This window comes from Salmo salar, chromosome 02 (assembly GCF_965601325.2).
Source record: "Salmo salar chromosome 02, fSalSal1, whole genome shotgun sequence".
In the NCBI taxonomy this organism is placed as follows: domain Eukaryota; kingdom Metazoa; phylum Chordata; class Actinopteri; order Salmoniformes; family Salmonidae; genus Salmo; species Salmo salar.
In genome coordinates, this window is record NC_138292.1 from 34,194,201 (window position 1) to 34,220,000 (window position 25,800).

Genomic DNA, 25,800 nt, shown 5'->3' on the forward strand with positions numbered 1-25,800 from the left:
TCCATCCATGGCTAATTTCGCAAAGGGACAATTTTAGCTAGCTGGCTAGCTATTCACCGGAGGACAACAACACAATGAGATGCAACAATTCAAGTTTTTCTGTCAATGAGGTATGCGCTCAATGGTATTTGACGCCAAATCCAAGCTGGCTTCCCTTGGTGCGACAGGACCATTCACAGTTGAGCTCGCTCAGTTTAGCTCAACGCTGATTGGCAAATGTTTATACATTAATTTTTTTCCAAGTTTTATCCCCTTTTTCTTCCCAATTTCGTGATGTTCCGATCTTGTCTCATCGCTTCAACTCCCCAACGGGCTTGGGAGAGGCAAAGGTCAAGTCATGCGTCCTCCGAAACATGACCCACCAAACCATGCTTCTTAACACCCACTTGCTTAACCCACACCAGGGGTTGCTAGAGCATGATGAGCCAAGTAAAGCCCCCCTGGCCAAACCCTCCCCTAACCCGGACGATGCTGGGTCAAATGTGCGCCACCCTGTGATTGAACCCCAGGCAGGGATCGAACATCTGGCTGTAGGGACGCCACAACACTGCGATGCAGATCCTTAGACCGCTGCGCCACTCGGGAGGTCCTATACTTTTTTTGTCAAGAGAGGGCAGATGCTCACTGGCTTCTCTTGCGTTCATTGCTACGAGCGGCAACAATGTCATACCCGTTTGGACCAGACAGCATCAGATAGAAGGCCTACACATACAGAGACAGAGGGGCGCTGTTTCGCTCGCTCGGATGCTTTCTCCTGTGAGATACATTCAGCCTCTTGCGAATTGAAGGAAAATTATAAAAACTACAAAAACAGTATATGTGAGTGATCAACATATGATGTTTCCAGCATTTAATGTATATAAAGTCCTATTTTCTTTTTGTTTGATGTGTTTTTTGATGTCCTTTATCTTTGAGCCAGTGACATGCAGCAATAGCCTCTAGAGTTGCATCTGATCTGATGTTTGATGTTATTTGGTTCCAGCTCTGTGCTCAGATGGTGACTCGTCATGGTGCCATGCTGCGCTCAGCTCCAACACAGTGTGTCTGTGTTCCTGGCGTTAAAGTTCCACACTTGATGCAACATTATATGTGTGGTGTTGAGTCAGAATGCAGCATATTACTGCTGTCCAGATGGTATAGTTTGTGCTGCTATAGTATTTTGCAGCGATTAATCAAACGTATAAAGTTTGCCTTCACAAATGAAGGGTTGAGAGTTGAAATTCATTGGATGAACTCTCCATATCATTGTTTAATTATCCCATACAGATGTAGGATCTTAATTTGATCACCCTGTTGCAGGAGAACTTTCCTGCAATGCAGGGCATTTCGAACTTGTAGTGTATTTGAGGTTTAAAAAGGCTTCTGATGTTTGTAATTTCCACTTTGAAATCTCAGACTTGATCTTCTCTTACTAAAAATGTATCAACCCCTACAAATATGTCCAATAATTATAATCCACATAATAATAAAAATGCCCTGTTACTGCAGGATTATTTTCCTGCTGTAGCACACTGGCTTAAATGAAGATCCTACATCTGTATTTACAAGTCATATGACTAAGGGAGAGGATACTGGGTCTGTGACTTGGATTAACCCAGGGGACATGTCACTGACCCTGGTCCACACGAGGCTTCTGATTGACGTGCCTGACAGACACACACCAGGATGGAAGGAGGCAGAGGAGGGGAAGATTAGAGAGAGGAGGACGGAAGAGGAGAGAGGAGGACAGAAGAGGAGAGAGGCCTGGAGTGAAGGAGAGAATATGAGGACAGAAGAGGGCAGGAAACGGAGGAGGCTCAATGGGGAGACAAAGAGGAGGCTCAAGTCTAGGAGGGAAGAGAGTGAAGGAGCAAGAGAGCTGATGAGAGAGACAGAACGACGAGGAAAATAAAAAAGGAATTCAGAAATGGGTAGAAGATGAGTCATGGTAAAGGGAGAGAAGAGAAAACGGGTACAGCTAAGGGGAGATTATTTATGTTCTCTATCCTGGGGGCTGTGTGTGTGTGTGTTATGTGTGTGTTATGTGTGTGTCTGTGTGTAGAACACGGGGGTCCTAGGACACGAAGACGCCCCCGCACTATCAAAGGGTCCTGCGCCTCGACAGCTGCTCTCATTAGAGGAACAGGCACTCCGCTTTGTGAGCTTAATCACCCGCACCACACTTCCACAGCAATTAGCCTAGCCACCGCCAGCCCCTTCACGTCCACGGTGGAACACCCTTAGCCATGCTACAGTACGTACTAACGCTAACACTGTAATATGTGCTGCTCCTTAGTCACATAGATCAATTACCTGTTAGTTGTATATCTGGTTGCTGGAGCTCCCAAGGCATGCTGGATCCGAAACGGAGAAAGAGGTAATATGAAAAAAAGAGTGTTTGAGGAAAGGAGGAAGTGGTTGCTCTTTATTTTGGGGAATCTGTGTGAGAAGTAATTCGGTCTGTCATTGGCTAAAACTCCCTGGTGGAGATACTCAAGACCCTGGTCTAATCCTTCAAGGGAGAGAGTGAGGAGAATAAAGAGAAAGGAAGAAAACAGAGAGAAATGCAGTCAGAGGGAGGTTGAGAGAGGGCGGCAGAGTTCAAGAGTTTGAGTGAGAATGACAGAATGAAAAATGGCAAGACGTCAGAATGAGGGCCGGAAAAAGCGATAGAACAACGAGCAAAACAAGGAAAAAGACAAACTCATTCTAAAACAAGTAGGGACTTGACCTTTCTGTCTCTCCCTTTAAGTGTTTCCCCTTGTATTGTTTTCTCGAGCGGAGTGTCACCAAGCAACAACCCATGGAAGCAGACACGAGCATGTCCTCTTTAAACTGAGTCCAACTGAACCAAACCCAAAGTTTGTAAGCCAGCTAGCAACAGAGTAAGGCGGCAGCCCACCTTGCCTAAGCGATGTTTAGGGAAAACCCTGCTTCTCTATTATGAGGAAGCCAAAGTGGTGGCTTCGCCGGCTTTAGAAGTTTGAACCAGATTGGTTGAATATCTGCCCTATTGTTGTGTGTTCCTTTCCACAAGTAGGGTCCAGCGTGGTATTAAAAAGCTCTTTGGTGGGCTTAGCACACTCTCTAAACCGCTTCTGCTGGCTATTTATGCAAACAATGGAGCAAATCTGCTCCTTTGATCACTAGGCCTTGTCACTGCTCTTTGGGGGTGTGTGTGTGTGTGTGTGTGTGTGTGTGTGTGTGTGTGTGTGTGTGTGTGTGTGTGTGTGTGTGTGTGTGTGTGTGTGTGTGTGTGTGTGTGTGTGTGTGTGTGTGTGTGTGCGTGTGTGTGTTGGATCTATGTTTATCACAGCTTCTTTGTGAAATGGTAATCCAGTCATATGTGAGTACCAAGCCAACCTACAATTTACACCCCAGGTCTCGTCTCCCGTCTCCCGTCACCCATGTTGCACCAACACAGAAACCCCTTTATGTTTGTCATGACCCCATGCTTGAAAAGATGGGCTTTCACATGCCCCTGTGTGTGTCTGTGGGAAGCCCCTGTTTGTGTGGGCTAGCTCAGCAGGCCAGCATTGGTCTCAGGGATTTGATCCCACAACTCCCATACGGAATCACTTGGGTGGAAAATCAGGCTATTTCACCTGAATGGCAAATAGTTGGAACCTTGGCTTTGGTGCGCCCTAGTACCCTCAATCCTCTCTCTGGCTCGGGGGTGTACACACAAACAGTCACACAGAAGCATGGGCACACATCACACACACAAACATACACACCCACACACACAATAACACACCCACACACACAATAACACACAGCCACACACACAATAACACACAGCCACACACACAATAACACACAGCCACACACACAATAACACACAGCCACTCACACAATAACACACAGCCACACACACAATAACACACAGCCACTCACACAATAACACACAGCCACACACACAATAACACACAGCCACTCACACAATAACACACAGCCACACACACAATAACACACAGCCACTCACACAATAACACACAGCCACACACACAATAACACACAGCCACACACACAATAACACACAGCCACACACACAATAACACACAGCCACTCACACAATAACACACAGCCACACACACAATAACACACAGCCACACACACAATAACACACAGCCACTCACACAATAACACAGCCACACACACAGTAACACACAGCCACTCACACAATAACACACAGCCACACACACAAAAACACACAGCCACTCACACAATAACACAGCCACACACACAATAACACACAGCCACACACACAATAACACACAGCCACACACACAATAACACACAGCCACACACACAATAACACACAGCCACACACACAATAACACACAGCCACTCACACAATAACACACAGCCACACACACAATAACACACAGCCACTACACACAATAACACACAGCCACACACACAATAACACACAGCCACACACACAATAACACACAGCCACCACACAATAACACACAATAACACACAGCCACACACACAATAACACACAGCCACACACACAATAACACACAATAACACACAGCCACTCACACAATACACACAGCCACACACACAGAACACACATCCACACACACAATAACACACAGACACACACACAATAACACACAGCCACTCACACAATAACAACAGCCACACACACAATAACACAGCCACACACACAATAACACACAGCCACACACACAATAACACACAGCCACCACACAATAACACACAGCCACACACACAATAACACACAGCCACTACACACAATAACACACAGACTCACATCACACACCACTAACACACAGCCACTAACACACAATAACACACAGCCACTACACACAATAACACACAGCCACACACACAATAACACACAGCCACACACACAATAACACACAGCCACACACACAATAACACACAGCCACTCACACAATAACACACAGCCACACACACAATAACACACAGCCACACACACAATAACACAGCCACCACACAATAACACACAGCCACTCACACAATAACACAGCCACACACACAATAACACACAGCCACACACACAATAACACACAGCCACAAACACAATAACACACAGCCACTACACACACAATAACACACAGCCACTCACACAATAACACACAGCCACACACACAATAACACACAATAACACACAGCCACTCACACAATAACACAGCCACACACACAATAACACACAATAACACACACAATAACACACAATAACACACAGCCACACACACAATAACACACAATAACACACAGCCACACACACAATAACACACAATAACACACAGCCACACACACAATAACACACAATAACACACACGAATAACACACAATAACACACACCCATAACACACAATAACACAAAATAACACAGCCACTCACACAATAACACACAGCCACACACACAATAACACACAGCCACACACACAATAACACACAGCCACTCACACAATAACACACAGCCACTCACACAATAACACACAATAACACACAGCCACACACACAATAACACACAGCCACTCACACAATAACACACAGCCACTCACACAATAACACACAGCCACACACACAATAACACACAGCCACACACACAATAACACACAGCCACACACACAATAACACACAGCCACACACACAATAACACACAGCCACTCACACAATAACACACAGCCACACACACAATAACACACAATAACACACAGCCACACACACAATAACACACAATAACACACAGCCACACACACACAATAACACACAATAACACACAGCCACACACACAATAACACACAATAACACACAGCCACACACACACAATAACACACAATAACACACAGCCACACACACAATAACACACAATAACACACAGCCACACACACAATAACACACAGCCACACACACAATAACACACAGCCACACACACAATAACACAGCCACTCACACAATAACACACAGCCACACACACAATAACACACAGCCACTCACACAATAACACACAGCCACTCACACAATAACACACAGCCACACACACAATAACACACAGCCACACACACAATAACACACAGCCACACACACAATAACACACAATAACACACAGCCACTCACACAATAACACACAGCCACACACACAATAACACACAATAACACACAGCCACACACACAATAACACACAATAACACACAGCCACACACACACAATAACACACAATAACACACAGCCACACACACAATAACACACAATAACACACAGCCACACACACAATAACACACAATAACACACAGCCACACACACAATAACACACAATAACACACAATAACACACAATAACACACAGCCACACACACAATAACACACAATAACACACAATAACACACAATAACACACAGCCACACACACAATAACACACAATAACACACAATAACACACAATAACACACAATAACACACAATAACACAGCCACTCACACAATAACACACAGCCACACACACAATAACACACAGCCACTCACACAATAACACACAGCCACTCACACAATAACACACAGCCACACACACAATAACACACAGCCACACACACAATAACACACAGCCACACACACAATAACACACAATAACACACAGCCACTCACACAATAACACACAGCCACACACACAATAACACACAATAACACACAGCCACACACACACGATAACACACAATAACACACAGCCACACACACAATAACACACAATAACACACAGCCACACACACACAATAACACACAATAACACACAGCCACACACACAATAACACACAATAACACACAGCCACTCACACAATAACACACAGCCACACACACAATAACACACAATAACACACAGCCACACACACAATAACACACAATAACACACAGCCACACACACACAATAACACACAATAACACACAGCCACTCACACAATAACACACAGCCACACACACAATAACACACAATAACACACAGCCACACACACAATAACACACAATAACACACAGCCACACACACACGATAACACACAATAACACACAGCCACACACACAATAACACACAATAACACACAGCCACACACACACAATAACACACAATAACACACAGCCACACACACAATAACACACAATAACACACAGCCACTCACACAATAACACACAGCCACACACACAATAACACACAATAACACACAGCCACACACACAATAACACACAATAACACACAGCCACACACACACAATAACACACAATAACACACAGCCACACACACATAACACACAATAACACACAGCCACACACACAATAACACACAGCCACACACACAATAACACACAATAACACACAATAACACACAATAACACACAATACACACAGCCACTCACACAATAACACACAATAACACACCATAACACACAATAACACACAATAACACACAATAACACACAATAACACACAATAACACACAATAACACACAATACACACAGCCACTCACACAATAACACACAATACACACACCATAACACACCATAACACACAATAACACACAATAACACACAATAACACACAATAACACACAGCCACTCACACAATAACACACAGCCACACACACAATAACACACAATAACACACAGCCACACACACAATAACACACAATAACACACAGCCACACACACAATAACACACAATAACACACAGCCACCACACAATAACACACATCACACACCACACACAATAACACACAGCCACACACACAATAACACACAATAACACACAGCCACACACACAATAACACACAATAACACACAGCCACACACACACGATAACACACAATAACACACAGCCACACACACAATAACACACAATAACACACAGCCACACACACACAATAACACACAATAACACACAGCCACACACACAATAACACACAATAACACACAGCCACTCACACAATAACACACAGCCACACACACAATAACACACAATAACACACAGCCACACACACAATAACACACAGCCACACACACAATAACACACAGCCACACACACAATAACACACAATAACACACAATAACACACAATAACACAGCCACTCACACAATAACACACAATAACACACCACTAACACACAATAACACACAATAACACACAATAACACACAATAACACACAATAACACACAATAACACACAGCCACTCACACAATAACACACAATAACACACCATAACACACAATAACACACAATAACACACAATAACACACAATAACACACAATAACACACAGCCACACACACAATAACACACAATAACACACAATAACACACAGCCACTCACACAATAACACACAGCCACACACACAATAACACACAATAACACACAGCCACACACACAATAACACACAATAACACACAGCCACACACACACAATAACACACAATAACACACAGCCACTCACACAATAACACACAGCCACACACACACAATAACACACAATAACACACAGCCACACACACAATAACACACAATAACACACAGCCACACACACACGATAACACACAATAACACACAGCCACACACACAATAACACACAATAACACACAGCCACACACACACAATAACACACAATAACACACAGCCACACACACAATAACACACAATAACACACAGCCACTAACACACAATAACACACAGCCACACACACAATAACACACAATAACACACAGATCCACACACACAATAACACACAATAACACAGCCAGCACACACAATAACACACAATAACACACAATAACACACAGACACACACACAATAACACACAATAACACACCACGCCACTACACACAATAACACACAATAACACACCACCACACAATAACACACAATAACACACAATAACACACAATAACACAGCCAACTAACACACAATAACACACAGCCACTCACACAATAACACACAGCCACACACACAATAACACACAATAACACACAGCCACACACACACGATAACACACAATAACACACAGCCACACACACAATAACACACAATAACACACAGCCACACACACACAATAACACACAATAACACACAGCCACACACACAATAACACACAATAACACACAGCCACTCACACAATAACACACAGCCACACACACAATAACACACAATAACACACAGCCACACACACAATAACACACAATAACACACAGCCACACACACACAATAACACACAATAACACACAGCCACACACAATAACACACAATAACACACAGCCACACACACAATAACACACAATAACACACAGCCACACACACAATAACACACAATAACACACAATAACACACAATAACACACAATAACACAGCCACTCACACAATAACACACAATAACACACAATAACACACAATAACACACAATAACACACAATAACACAGCCACTCACACAATAACACACAATAACACACAATAACACACAATAACACACAATAACACACAATAACACACAATAACACACAATAACACACAATAACACAGCCACTCACACAATAACACACAATAACACACAATAACACACAATAACACACAATAACACACAATAACACAGCCACTCACACAATAACACACAATAACACACAATAACACAGCCACTCACACAATAACACACAATAACACACAATAACACACAATAACACACAATAACACACAATAACACACAATAACACACAATAACACACAATAACACACAATAACACACAATAACACAGCCAGGCTCAGTAGGGCTTTTCCTCCTTTGTTGTTTTTTCCTTTGTTGATCCATATGATGGTTGCTGATAAGGGATCAGAGTTTACACACACACACACACACACACACACACACACACACACACACACACACACACACACACACACACACACACACACACACACACACACACACACACACACACACACACACACACCACAGAGCTCCAGTAGAGAGAGTCTCATCAGAAAGCAAAGAAATCAGACACACACATACAGAGCAGACAACCAGAGCGAGACACACACAGGCACACACAATTCAAGGCAGCAGGCACACACAATTCAAGGCAGCAGGCACACACAAGTTGTTAGCTGTTAAGTGTGGTGTTCTTGCAGTCTATGAGATGTTCAGGGTCAGGGAGTTTGCCTCCCCTATCTGTCCCTGTCCGCCAGTGCCTGACCAGAACTATTATCACCCCCCCACACACACACACACACACACACACACACACACACACACACACACACACACACACACACACACACACACACACACAGACACACACACACACACACACACACAGACACAGACACAGACACACACACACACACACACAGACACACACACAGACACATTTATTTACACAGATGTAGCACCATTAGGGACATACAAGCACCTCAGCTGCTATCTAGGAGCCCTTAGGTGGATGTGAATGGACCCCTCACACACACACACACACACACACACACACACACACACACACACACACACACACACACACACACACACACACACACACACACACACACACACACACACACACACGCACACACATGATGTGTTCTTTTCTCAACCCCATGTCACTTGAGGTGCTTGTGTTTGCCCATCAGCGCTACATCTGTGTAAGTGTGTGTGTGTTTGTTTGTATAGCACCTCTTTGTGTGTGTGTGTGTGTGTGTGTATGTACAGCACTGTATGTGTACCGGTCTGTCTGTCACCCATGGTTGGCGTAGATGTCAGGTGATTGAAGACAGGCACTGTTGGCAGCTGTGGCAGATCCAAATCCTGTAGGCAGGTCTGGATTCAGCTGTTCACACCCTCCCGCTGACCTTAATATTGACACAGTGAGATAATCAACTGAAATTGGACCTGTGAATGCCTACATGAAATGTGATTGTGTTGCTCACTTAAAGTTATATGGCTGATTCTATTAAATCCAACATAATCCCTCGACAAGCAGACACACACACACACCCTGCCTCTCCTTCCCTAATCACACTTCCACAATTGTCAGTTTCTACAGAGAAATATCTTGACACAACACATCAATAATGAATGAGTTACCACATCAAATTTTTACTGTTTTATTTTTTAATGTCTGACAAAAGTCCTCAGATATTCATAATTTAACCGACAGTTTCCATGTTTTAGATCACAATGTATTTTCTTTCACAGCTTGTGAGAGTCTGCATATGTCGGTTTTTCTCAATTCAAGGGTCTGTTTCAGTAGATGTAAATGTTGAATTATTGAGATATGGTAGAGAGAGATTTAAGGCAGAAAAGAAAGAATGAGTGTTAGATGAGTGAAAACCTTCTGAGAGCTACCCCTCTGTCGTTTTTCTCTCTTTCTTGACCTCTGTTTCTCTTTCTCTCTCTCTCCCATACACTCTCTCTCTCTCTCTCTCTCTCGCTCTCTCTCTCACACTGTCTCTGTCTCTCTCTTTCTCTCCCACTCTCTCTCTCTCTCTCTCTCTCTCTCTCTCACTCTCTCTGTCTCTCTCTGTCTCTCTCTCTCTCTCTCTCTCTCTCTCTCTCTCTCTCTCTCTCTCTCTCTCTCTCTCTCCTCTCTCTCTCTCTCTCACACTCTCTCCGTCTCTCTCTCTCTCTCTCTCTCTCTCTCTCTCTCTCTCTTAGATTTTCTCTCTCTCTGAGGTGACTTTGAAATGCTTTTTATAAAATACAGTTTGAAATACTGAGCCTTGTGTGGCCTTTATCCACTCTTTCATGTTCTCTCCTTATTTCTCTCATTTTATCTTTGGGCGTAACTCTTGCAGAAGTAGTCTCACCATCACAAACTTCTCTCATGGCAGTTGAGATTACAGCAGCTGTACCTCCTACACTCAACCACACAAACTGAAGGAGAATGAATTCAACTGTAAAATCCTCATGACTAGAAGTCTGACAGCATCGAAAAGTTCCCCAAGGACATTTAATAAATGTAGTCACTGCCCTTCCACTAGCAGGGACTTAATGTGAATGTATACTGTATGTGAGTGTGTGTATCATCATACCACTGTTCCACAGACAGGCTTTGGTTTTTGACCCAATTTCCCATGATGGCCTTCTCCAATCCTCCCTCGCAGACCCTGTCTCACACAGCATCGAGATTAGGGATCAGTTAAATAAATCCAACTGTTTTTCACTCTGCCGTCAAAGACAGAGAGCTTGGTTTTCACTCTGGCTTTGGATCCAGCCTCTCAACTCCTCTGGAGCGATTGATTCCATTCCTAGGAGTTATTGGGAAAATCAAACCCCTGGATCCGGCTTATCCACCCAGATTCTGTCTTCTACCGCCCCTGACGGCAGCTGCATATTGAGTTGGGAGAGTTCAGACGATCCCAGTGTCCTTGGTGGGGGAAGTAATCTATACTCCGAAGTGAGGATGAGCAGTGCTTACCAGGAAGACTACGAGCACAGTGAGTGTCCTGGAGTAAATGACCCCTTGTGAAACTATACGGTTCCCTACTTGCTAATGAATACTGGACATGAGAAAAGAGAATATACCCTATCTACCAGTGGGGAAATAAGAGATAGAGATGGTTAGTTGCTGTAAACAGTTGGTGTAGAGGCGTCTTGTTTACAATGAGCCCGTCCTCCTATAGCTCCTCCCACCAGCCTCCTCTGACAGAGACACACCCCGTGTAGAAGCAGCCTGAGGCTCTTGTTGTTGATAACTCACCTTGAGAGGTCACACACATACTCTGCATCCACCTCACAGTAGGGTGAGTGTATTTTGAAGGTGGTCTGGGTGGAGTGGAGAACGCTATTAGTGTAGCTCGGAGCAGAAACCCCATTATAACCTCTGTTCCTCCCCTAACCCTCCATTCCCCATCCACACCCGACCACAGAAGGGCTCTAATTGAGTTTCCGTGTTGTGTCGACTGTGAGGACTCGCTCGCTCACTCACTCACGGGCGTCCACGGTCCTCGAGTGGTGAAATACTACATTTGTGGTCAGGCAGAGAGAGGGCAGCCCCCTGTGGGCCTCTCATTCCAAAGAGACAGGCATGACACGCGGGGCTATTGGTTGTGGTAGTTAGTTAGGATCTAATGTGTTCACGAGGTGCTGGGAGACCAGAGTCCAGGAGGAGTAAGAGAGAGGGCGGGATCGTGCCCTGTCACTCCACAGGACATGCAGGGACATACATGAGCAGCTATGTCTCCTCTGCATTTGATTGTGTCTGTGTGTGGATGAGTGTGTAGTGGGGAGGGCTCCATCCACACACAGCCTCAGGGCTTATCAGAAAACACACACACACACACACACACCGCACACACACACACACACACTGCACAGTTCTGTCTTTGGCTGAAATGTATTCATTTTTCCCTAATGTTCTCAATGCCTGTTTGTTTGTGGCTTTGTCAGAGGAGAAAATGGAATAACTTATTCCTGCTGTCTCTCTCTTGTATTTCATGGAGTAATGCATTTACATCATCAGACTGGTTGCTTAGCTACGTTAAACCAGTTGAGCGTTTGGAATATCATTAGGTTTGGCCAGTAAAAGTCAACCAAGGGTGAAATGTGGAGAAATGAGAGGAGGATTTGAGAAATGAGGGGAGTGATGGTATCAGTACAGTAGGGCTGTCCTATTCCTCTGTCCACTCTAGGTACCAGAAATAACAGTGGACGTCCACAGTGAGGTCAGAGTGTCTGTGTTAAATGAACAGAGAGGAGTGAATATAATGATGTCCCTTTTCAATCCCTTTTCCCCTTTCTATGTTCTCGTCTCTCTCGTCTCTCTCGTCTCTCTCTCTCTCTCTCTCTCTCTCTCTCTCTCTCTCTCTCTCTCTCTCTCTCTCTCTCTCTCTCTCTCTCTCTCTCTCTCTCTCTTTCTCTCTTTCCCCCCACCCATCAGGTTTAAAAAATGGTGCTTAATTAACTGTGTGTGTGTGTGTGTGTGTGTGTGTGTGTGTGTGTGTGTGTGTGTGTGTGTGTGTGTGTGTGTGTGTGTGTGTGTGCGCATGCAGGGGGGGAAAGAGGGCCAGTCTATAAGATCATTAATTAGGATGCATAACGCCTCAGTCCGCTGGCTACCAGGGAGCAGATGGGGAGCAGGGTTCCCAGCCCATAGAACTGAGGGGGTTTGTCCCTCAATGACTCTCCTCCCTCAAAATATTATTCTCAGTAGCTACCCAATGGATTTGGTGACTGTCTCTTTTGATAGTCTAATATTGACACAGCCAATTATCCACTAACTAGCTGTAATATAAGTATAGAGCAAGTTTCTCTGTGGTTTCTCTCACACGTTGAGCATCTCTCCCTCTCTATCTCTCTCTATCTCTGTCCCTCTCCCTCTCTATCTCTCTATCTCTCTCTCTATCTCTGTCCCTCTCTATCTCTCTCTATATCTCTCTCTATCTCTCTATCTCTGTCCCTCTCTATCTCTCTATATCTCTGTCCCTCTCTATCTCTGTCCCTCTCTATCTCTGTCCCTCTCTATCTCTCTCTATCTCTCTCTCTATCTCTGTCCCTCTCTATCTCTCTCTATCTCTCTCTATCTCTCTCTATCTCTCTCTCTATCTCTGTCTTTCTCCCTCTCTATCTCTCTCTCTATCTCTGCCCCTCTCTATCTCTCTCTCTATCTCTCTATCTCTCTCTCTATCTCTGTCCCTCTCTATCTATCTCTGTCCCTCTCTATCTCTCTCTATCTCTCTCTCTATCTCTCTCTCTATCTCTGTCCCTCTCTATCTCTCTCTATCTCTCTCTCTATCTCTCTCTCTATCTCTGTCCCTCTCCCTCTCCCTCTCTATCTCTCTCTATTTCTTACTCTATCTCTGTCCCTCTCCCTATCTCCCTCTATCTCTGTCCTTCTCTCTTTTCTCTCTCTATCACTCTCTCTCTCACTCCCCCTCTAACAATTAAATTAAATGTGCTTTATTGGCATGACGTAACAATGTACATCTTGCCAAAGCTTACTATGGAGAACATTTTTAAATAATTAATAATAATAATCAATATTGTCAACGGGGACAGCAATCACCAAGGGTCATAAAAAACATACATTAAACAATAACAATAAGCATATGGGACATGTGCAGGTTGGTTGGTCTGTCAGACACTGTCCCTCATCTTATGGCAGGCAGCAATGTAGTTTGCTGCCAACCTACAGCTCTCTGCGTCGTCCCCCAACAGGATGGGTAGCCTACTCTCATCAGAGAGGTCTTTGAAACCTTTAATAAGGGTTTCAAATTTAGGGAAATTACACTTTCTAATTGTTTTATATTTTTTACATTTTGTCAGGAAATGCAGCTCTGTCTCAGCCCTGGTTCGGGTTCTGCTGTGGTGCGGTGGTTGCACAGCCTTTCCTCTACAAGGAGCCATGTTTTCCTGTGTCTACCTTTCTCAATGGCAAGGCTGTGCTCACTGAGCCTGTACTTTATCTCTCTCCACTCTATCTCTGTCCCTCTCTCTTTTCTCTCTCTCTCTCTCCCTCTCTATCTCCCTCTCTCTATCTCTCTCTCTCTCTCACACTCACTATCTCCTTCTCACACTGGTCTCCTCTTAAAGAATTTCACTGTGCATCACATGGTTTTAGAGCAGAAAAAAGCTCTTGATTTGAAACGTAATTATGCATGTCATTAAAACAAAAGTGAGGTCCACATCATTGAGTTGTTAATCGTGCGTGAAAGGGAGACTCTTTGTAGATTCTGACACACACACACACCCAGTGTCAACTTCCTGCCAGGCCAGCAAGGACAGGCAATTACGTGAGATGCCTGCATGCGTGTTTGTTCAAATGTCACAAAGACTTAACCTGCTGCCACGGAGACTGGACTCATGGGAACACCTGCACTCTGTGAGTCACCAAGGCGACACATCCCACGCTATCATTCACACAAACACACACGCACACCTATGTGACCTCCCCAGGGGCGTTGTGGGAGTATAAATCTGTGTGTGTAATCCTAGCTCAGCTGCATGACTCTTGCTTTCTGTATTGTACCTCAGGTGGTCTCCTGTAACAGCGATAGCTCTGATCTCCCTCCACTCCTCTCACAGGTCTGTGTTCTAGCGGCATCACGCCACCAGACACCAAACACCATCTCTGTCAGGTCTGAGAGGGATCACTAGGGTCCAAGAGGGGCCAAGAGGGTCCTGGGGGCTTGGGGAAATGGGATTTATTTATTATTTCATGTAATGGTTAAAGGACAACTCCTAGCCCCTACCTTACATTGGTACTTCATGGAGATCTGAAAGAATCTTCCCCCTTCCGTCATTACTTCTTCTTCAGTTGAAGACTCATATCATTTTGGTAGGCTGTTATTGGACAACACTGTCAATGTACTGACACAGATTGGGCCCCACTCAAATGTGTCATCTTCATCTGATGTCAGACACATAAAGACCACTTGAATGCAATCTCATTCTCGCTCCGTCAATACTGGCCTCTTTTGCACGGCTGCATCTCTAATTCACTGTGTATCAAATCAGGGGGAAGAAAACAAACACAATTTTCCCCTTTTATTCCCGGATTTGCATAACAATCTGTGACATCATCTGAACGGATATTCAAATGAGGAGACAGCTTTGGGTGGACTCAGACGAGTGTCACTGGGCTATTAATACGGCGGGTGTGTATCGTATCTGGGGCGATTTCGCCTGGTTACCATCGGATCTTACGTGGTTAGAAAGGCGGTAACAGACACGTGTGGAGCTTTGCCCGCTTTGTCGACTGATCCACTCTCACGGAACACTGACGAGGTGGATCTGTTGGCTGCCTTTTAGTTCTGCTAGTTTGGTGGAGAAAAGAGAAGGAGAGAGAGGCATGGATGGCCCTGGTGACAGATGAAGCCGAGAGAGAGAGAGAGAGAGAGAGAGAGAGAGAGAGAGAGAGAGAGAGAGAGAGAGAGAGACCTGTGGTGGATGTATGTACTGTACGAGGTTCATCTCTCCTCTGTGAGCAGTTTATGTCCACGTAGTGATCATTCCCAGGGTCATGACACTGACATTCTTGTGTTTAACTCTCCTATATCTCTCCTCATCCCTTGCTTTTTGACCCCCAGGCACGGTTTAATGGTTAAAGCCCACTGAGCCAACCCTAAGTCAGCCATTTGTATGCATTTATGTATATATGTGTGTTTGGCATGTACCTAGTGTGTGCTCAGTCGCTTGGACCAATTGATCATGACACCGCTATCATTATGAAGAGTCATTGATGTCTGTGGAGGAACTCATACATTCATACATAGCCAACCGGTGTATAAGCGCCAAACAAAACAACCACATCCATCCGCTGAATTACAAAATAGCAATACAAGAATCTAGAGCCTTGTGCTGAAAAGATCTGTCAAGAAGGCTCCCACCCTCCCCCGTGTCTTCCTCCCCTCTCTCTTTCTCTTCCCCACTCCCTCTCTCTATCAGGCTCTGCTGACAGGCTTCTAAAGGCCCACATTTGAAAAGGCAGGAAGGAGGGAGAGAGTGGTGCGTTCTTCCTCGTTTCTTCTCCCTCTCTTTTTCCCGCCGCTTCCCTGCGTCCCTCAGATGTGAAGCTCCCCCTTATTTGCTGTTGTCTTTCCTTCGCGCCAGACATTGCAAACAACACGAAGCACAAGTCTGCAGACAAAACAAACTCTCCCAATACCAGACGACAAGCAACAACAACACACCGCGGCAGATATGTCTGTTTGACTGGAGTCCCCTTCTCTGAGTCTTTTCTGATCTTCTGAAAGCCTTCTGAGAGCACTTGCTTACTTTCCGCCCCTCCCCAACTCTTTCCTCTCTCTCTCTTTCTCCCCTTCTCTCTCTCTCTCTCTCTCTCTCCCTCTCTCAGTATGCTATCAGACAGTGTGTTTTGTGGGAAACATGTTCGTGTGAAGAGCGATAGAAAGAGAGGGTGATGGGTTTCTAAAGAAAATGTCATTCTTTTCACTGACTGCTAAGGCCTTGGGGGAAGCGACAGTCTCAGACAGCAGACAGCAGATAGCTGCTAGCGCGGAAACAAACGAGGGAGGGAGAGCCCTTCAGCCTGGAATGGAAACAGGGAACCTATCAGCCATGTTGCATTTGGCCATTTGTCTCCACCCAGAGAATGGGTCCAGCGTCATCCAAGTGCTGTGGCTGCCGTCGGGGGGGTGTCACCAGCGGATTGTTGGGAAATTGATTTTGAGAGGCAAATAAGATTAAGGAGATTGTGCCAGGGATCGCAAACAATTTGGAAGGGAGAGAGGGATGGATGTGTTTGGAAAAGTCAAAGCCCAATGGTGGGAAGTGGCACAGACACTGTGCCTTTTTTGGCTTAAAAGAGGACTCAGACCCAATGACATCATCATCAAAGGATTGGGGGCTTCAGCAGACACTAGTCCTCCACTTTCCCAGAATGCATTTAGCTCATATGCCTACATTTCATACAGGCAACCTCTTAGTAGTTATTCCATGTCCCCCTGTCTGTACCAACTGTTATCTCTGACTTTGACCCTGACCCTTAACCTCTCATTACATCTTATCTTTTCTGTGTCTGTAGGTGATGAGTGGTACCTCTGCAGGCTGAGCCTGAGTGTGCCCACCCTGGCAGACCTGCAGTGGGGCATGTTCCCTCAGCCCTACCTGGGCGCAGTGGGACCTGACGCCGCACCAGGCTCTGTGGTCTACCGCCTCACCGCCCGCCAACGAGACGGCACAATAGGAAACGCCCACTTCCTGCTACTGGGCGGTGAGTGAAATGTCGATCTGGTGACTACCATCTAGAAGGGCTGGAAATGGTGTGTGTGGGATGTTTGTGTGTTGTCAGGGGAAAAGAACAACTCCTAAAATCAATAAATTCCGTCAAGCGCAAGAGATACAAGAGCAAATTAGCATGAGCATCCCCTCTGCCACTAAGCGCTAACACGGCTAACAAGCAGACACACAAAAAGAACTGGCTCTGACAGCAGTAATTATCACCAACATCTGGCACAGGCTACGCCGCCGCTCTGTATATTGATTTTGTTTTTGTTTATTTGCTTTTCTTTTATGGGGTCGTGTTGAATTTCAATTACGGTTGGGGAGAGAGAGAGGACACGTGTTAGCAAGCATGTGGAACGCGGGATATTCACTCCCCAGGGCTTTCAAGGCTCCTAGATTTGGAATCAGGAATGTTTTGGGTGAGGAGGGATGGGAAGGTGGATGGGTTGGAGAGGAGGGATGGGAAGCTGGATGGTTTGGAGAGGAGGGATGGGAAGGGAAGGTGGATGGGTTGGAGAGGAGGGATGGGAAGGTGTATGGGTTGGAGAGGAGGGATGGGAAGATGGATGGATTGGAGGGGAGGGATGGGATGGGAAGGTGTATGGGTTGGAGAGGATGGATGGGAAGATGGATGTGTTGGCAGGGAGGGATGGGAAGATGGATGGTTTGGAGAGGAGGGATGGGAAGGTGTATGGGTTGGAGAGGAGGGATGGGAAGGTGGATGGGTTAGAGAGGGGGGATGGAAAGGTGGATGGGTTGGAGAGGATGGATGGGAAGGTGGATGGGTTAGAGAGGGGGGATGGAAAGGTGGATGGGTTGGAGAGGAGGGATGGGAAGGGAAGGTGGATGGGTTGGAGAGGGGGGATGGAAAGGTGGATGGGTTGGAGAGGAGGGATGGGAAGGGAAGGTGGATGGGTTGGAGAGGAGGGATGGGAAGGTGTATGGGTTGGAGAGGAGGGATGGGAAGATGGATGGATTGGAGGGGAGGGATGGGATGGGAAGGTGTATGGGTTGGAGAGGATGGATGAGAAGATGGATGTGTTGGCAGGGTGGGATGGGAAGATGGATGGGTTGGAGAGGATGGATGGGAAGATGGATGGGTTGGAGAGGATGGATGGGAGATGGATGGGTTGGAGAGGAGGGATGGGAGATGGATGGGTTGGAGAGGAGGGATGGGAAGATGGATGGGTTGGAGAGGAGGGATGGGAGATGGATGGGTTGGAGAGGAGGGATGGGAAGATGGATGGGTTGGAGAGGAGGGATGGGAGATGGATGGGTTGGAGAGGAGGGATGGGAAGATGGATGGGTTGGAGAGGAGGGATGGGAAGATGGATGGGTTGGAGAGGAGGGATGGGAAGATGGATGGGTTGGAGAGGAGGGATGGGAGATGGATGGGTTGGAGAGGAGGGATGGGAAGATGGATGGGTTAGATTCCTGAGACAATGGTGAAGATTTGTGGGCTGGAGCTTTTTGTCAAGGGGGCCAATTAGTGAAATGGAAAATCATGTGAGGTAGCCTCCCTACAAGGCTGAATTTTATTAATCAATCGATGGGGAAATAAAGCTAAAACACCATACTTGACAGAGAAAGTATGGCAAAATTGTGATTGAATTGATACAACGTTTAAATGGTGTCCATTTTACATTACGTTTGATTAGATTAGATAGCTAAACTCTGATGAGATAAAAGCATTTAATTAAAGGATGACATGCAAATGTTCCATTTTTAGGGTACTCAGGTGTTGGACATTCCTAAAACAGCGATAATGTACAATAAATTATAACAAATCAAAAATTAAATAGATATAGATTGAATAAAAGGAAAAAAGAAAATAATGAAAAATCCAAAAGAAGTGAGTGACAGGGACAATGCAGCTGTGATTAGCTACATGTCCCTGTCTACCAGCAGCTGTGTGCCTCCTATTCCTCTCTCTTCCTCCTCCTCCTCTTCTCTCTCTCTTTCTTCCTCTTCCTCCTCTCCTCTCACTTCCTCCTCCTCCTCTTCTCTCTCTCTTTCTTCCTCCTCCTCCTCTTCTCTCTCTCTCTTCCTCCTCCTCTTCCCTCTCTCTCTTCTCCTCCTATTCCTCTCTCTTCCTCCTCCTCCTCTTCTCTCTCTTCCTCCTCCTCCTCTTCTTCTCTCTCTTCCTCCTCCTCCTCTTCTCTCTCTCTCTCTTCCTCCTCCTCTTCTCTCTCTTTCTCTTCTGTTGATGCTGCTGCCCAGGGGGACATGGATTAAGATGACCCTGTCTTCCTGTTCTCCTCAGAGAAAGATCAGAGAGGCTGGATGTTAACCCGATAACACACACACACACACACACACACACACACACACACACACACACACACACACACACAGACACACACACACACACACACACAGACACACACACACACAGCCCCAGCTGGCAGAAGGGTCCTCTACCCCCATCTCTATACACAAATAAACACACACACCAGCCCCCCAGCCCAAGAAACCATGTCTTAGGGATGTCCATTTCTGCACAGCTGTCTCTGCTATATGATATCACTCACATGATTGTCTATAAGACCCCGGGGAAAGCTGTGTGATGAGGTGTGAAAACACAGAACAACTTTGATTTGGGGGTCAACTATCCATTCAAGAAAACCTTTGAGTCACTTGGAAGAACCATGTGTGTCTGTGTGTTTATACGTGTTGTTTATATCCCGTAACTAGGCGGCGAGGATTCGTTTGAGGTGGACCGCAGCTCTGGGGAGGTCAGGACCACCGGCCGACCCCTGACCCCCAGCAGGGAGTACATGCTGAGGGTGCAGGCGGTGGACACGCAGGGCAGGAAGGGTCCCCCTGCAACAGTGGCTATTCTGGCAGGGTTCCGCCCCCCACAGTTCACCAACACCTCCTACACCCTGACTGTCCCAGAGAACACGCCCGTGGGCCAAGCGTGAGTACACCCTGGGTTTGGAGAGATTGTTGTGAGGAAAACCCAATTACCCATATTATGGACTACTTTTGACCAGAGCCACCTAGTGCACTATATGGGGAATAGGCTGTCATTAGAGATTACGAGAAAGGTGAATAAACTAGGGTTTTACAGGTGACATTGGACAGGAATAACTGCTGGATGTGGGTTAGGAATAGGATGAGGGGAGGGAGGTGGGGAGGTGGTGTAACAGCACCAGTGAACCAATGAATGCGTGTGTTCTGAGTATGTGTGTACATGTATTTTTGGTTGTGTATTGTGCTTGTTATGTGTGTGTGTGTGTGTGTGTGTGAGTGAGTGAGTGAGTGAGTGAGTGAGTGAGTGAGTGAGTGAGTGAGTGAGTGAGTTTGTGTGTGTGTGTGCCGCCTCTGCTGCTCATTAGAGGGGAAGCCAAAGGATTGTGTGAACGTGGATGATTCCTCTGCATTATGTGTCATGTGTTGGGAGGGAGGGGGGAGGGGAGGGAGGTTAGGAAGGTGGGGTGAAGGAGGGACGCAGATGCATCATTTTCTCCCGAGGCTCGGAATATGAAAGTGTGGCTAATTCAAATACAGTGAGGGAAAAAGTATTTGATCCCCTGCTGATTTTGTACGTTTGCCCACTGACAAAGAAATGATCAGTCTATAATTTTAATGGTAGGTTTATTTGAACAGTGAGAGACAGAATAACAACAACAAAAAATCCAGAAAAACACATGTCAAAAATGTTATAAATTGATTTGCATTTTAATGAGGGAAATAAGTATTTGACTCCTCTGCAAAACATGACTTAATACTTGGTGGCAAAACCCTTGTTGGCAATCACAGAGGTCAGACGTTTCTTGTAGTTGGCCACCAGGTTTGCACACATCTCAGGAGGGATTTTGTCCCACTCCTCTTTGCAGATCTTCTCCAAGTCATAAAGGTTTCGAGGCTGACGTTTGGCAACTCGAACCTTCAGCTCCCTTCACAGATTTTCTATGGGATTAAGGTCTGGAGACTGGCTAGGCCACTCCAGGACCTTAATGTGCTTCTTCTTGAGCCACTCCTTTGTTACCTTGGCCGTGTGTTTAGGGTCCTTGTCATGCTGGAATACACATCCACGACCCATTTTCAATGCCCTGGCTGAGGGAAGGAGGTTCTCACCCAAGATTTGAAGGTACATGGCCCCGTCCATCGTCCCTTTGATGCGGTGAAGTTGTCATGTCCCTTTAGCAGAAAAACACCCCCAAAGCGTAATGTTTCCACCTCCATGTTTGACGGTGGGGATGGTGTTCTTGGGGTCATAGGCTGCATTCCTCCTCCTCCAAACACGGCGAGTTGAGTTGATGCCAAAGAGCTCCATTTTGGTCTCATCTGACCACAACACTTTCACCCAGTTGTCCTCTGAATCATTCAGATGTTCATTGGCAAACTTCAGACGGGCATGTATATGTGCTTTCTTGAGCAGGGGGACCTCGCGGGCGCTGCAGGATTTCAGTCCTTCACTACGTAGTGTCTTACCAATTGTTTTCTTGGTGACTACGGTCCCAGCTGCCTTGAGATCATTGACAAGATCCTCCCGTGTAGTTCTGGGCTGATTCCTCACCGTTCTCATGATCATTGCAACTCCACGAGGTGAGATCTTGCATGGAGCCCCAGGCCAAAGGAGATTGACAGTTCTTTTGTGTTTCTTCCATTTACGAATAATCGCACCAACTGTTGTCACCTTCTCACCAAGCTGCTTGGCGATGGTCTTGTAGGCCATTCCAGCCTTGTGTAGGTCTATAATCTTGTCCCTGACATCCTTGGAGAGCTCTTTGGTCTTGGCCATGTTGGAGAGTTTGGAATCTGATTGATTGATTGCTTCTGTGGACAGGTGTCTTTTATACAGGTAACAAGCTGAGATTAGGAACACTCCCTTTAAGAGTGTGCTCCTAAATCTCAGATCGTTACCTGTATAAAAGACACCTGGAGGCCATAAATCTTTCTGATTGAGAGGGGGTCAAATTCTTATTTCCCTCATTAAAATGCAAATCAATTTCTAACATTTTTTACATCTGTTTTTCAGGATTTTGTTGTTGTTATTCTGTCTCTCACTGTTCAAATAAACCTACCATTACAATTATAGACTGATCATTTCTTTGTCAGTGGGCAAACGTACAAAATCATCAGGGGATCAAATACTTTTTTCCCCCACTGTATTTATTAAAATAAACTTTAGGATTAACATGAAGGGCAACGTGTGTGTCTGAACCTGCCTCCTCAGGGCTCTGATGACTGGAACACAATGTATTCATCTCCTGCCCACCCTCTACATGGTGTGTGTGTGTGTGTGTGTGTGTGTGTGTGTGTGTGTGTGTGTGTGTGTGTGTGTGTGTGTGTGTGTGTGTGTGTGTGTGTGTGTGTGTGTGTGTGTGTGTGTGTGTGCATCAACATCCTCTCTAATTTGTCTTCTCATGACATCACTTCCTGTATACTGTATCTCCTTATGACATCCCGTCCTGTTTCCCCCTGCAGTGTGGCGATGGTGGGGGCCATCTCCTTCCAGAGGAAGACTCTGTCCTACATGCTGCTGGTGAACCCTGGCAACCTGTTCAGTGTCAACCAGGAGAGTGGAGCTGTCAGCCTCACCCGGACAGTGGACTTTGAGAGTGGACACACACTCCACACACTGCAAGTCAGGGCCTCCGAGCCAGACACAGGCCTCAGCGGTGTGGCAGAGGTACACACACGCAACTATACACACACACACACACGCACGCACGCACGCACACACACACACACACACACACACACACACACACACACACACACACACACACACACACACACACACACACAGTCACACATACAGTGAGGGAAAAAAGTATTTGATCCCCTGCTGATTTTGTACGTTTGCCAACCGACAAAGAAATGATCAGTCTATAATTTTAATGGTAGGTTTATTTGAACAGTGAGAGACAGAATAACAACAAAAAAATCCAGAAAAACGCATGTCAAAAATGTTATAAAATGATTTGCATTTTAATGAGGGAAATAAGTATTTGACCCCCTCTCAATCAGAAAGATTTCTGGCTCCCAGGTGTCTTTTATACAGGTAACGAGCTGAGATTAGGAGCACACTCTTAAAGGGAGTGTTCCTAATCTCAGCTTGTTACCTGTATAAAAGACACCTGTCCACGGAAGCAATCAATCAATCAGATTCCAAACTCTCCACCATGGCCAAGACCAAAGAGCTCTCCAAGGATATCAGGGACAAGATTGTAGACCTACACAAGGCTGGAATGGGCCACAAGACCATCGCCAAGCAGCTTGGTGAGAAGGTGACAACAGTTGGTGCGATTATTCGCAAATGGAAGAAACACAAAAGAACTGTCAATCTCCCTCGGCCTGGGGCTCCATGCAAGATCTCACCTCGTGAAGTTGCAATGATCATGAGAACGGTGAGGAATCAGCCCAGAACTACACGGGAGGATCTTGTCAATGATCTCAAGGCAGCTGGGACCATAGTCACCAAGAAAACAATTGGTAACACACTACGCCGTGAAGGACTGAAATCCTGCAGCGCCCGCAAGGTCCCCCTGCTCAAGAAAGCACATATACATGCCCGTCTGAAGTTTGCCAATGAACATCTGAATGATTCAGAGGACAACTGGGTGAAAGTGTTGTGGTCAGATGAGACCAAAATGGAGCTCTTTGGCATCAACTCAACTCGCCATGTTTGGAGGAGGAGGAATGCTGCCTATGACCCCAAGAACACCATCCCCACCGTCAAACATGGAGGTGGAAACATTATGCTTTGGGGGTGTTTTTCTGCTAAGGGGACAGGACAACTTCACCGCATCAAAGGGACGATGGACGGGGCCATGTACCTTCAAATCTTGGGTGAGAACCTCCATCCCTCAGCCAGGGCATTGAAAATGGGTCGTGGATGGGTATTCCAGCATGCAATGACCCAAAACACACGGCCAAGGCAACAAAGGAGTGGCTCAAGAAGAAGCACATTAATGTCCTGGAGTGGCCTAGCCAGTCTCCAGACCTTAATCCCATAGAAAATCTGTGGAGGGAGCTGAAGGTTCGAGTTGCCAAACGTCAGCCTCGAAACCTTAATGACTTCGAGAAGATCTGCAAAGAGGAGTGGGACAAAATCCCTCCTGAGATGTGTGCAAACCTGGTGGCCAACTACAAGAAACGTCTGA

The 25,800-nt window shown here is 45.8% G+C and overlaps 1 protein-coding gene across 1 annotated transcript in view; it reads left to right on the forward strand.

Annotated features, from left to right (window-relative positions):
• LOC106580611 (neural-cadherin) overlaps positions 1–25,800 on the forward strand; it is a 118,166-nt gene that overhangs the window by 34,438 nt on the left and 57,928 nt on the right. The window contains exons 2-4 of the mRNA XM_045702620.2: positions 18,483–18,671; positions 21,377–21,602; positions 24,119–24,323. Of these exons, the coding sequence (XP_045558576.2) occupies positions 18,483–18,671; positions 21,377–21,602; positions 24,119–24,323 (620 nt within the window). The remainder of the gene's footprint in view (positions 1–18,482; positions 18,672–21,376; positions 21,603–24,118; positions 24,324–25,800) is intronic.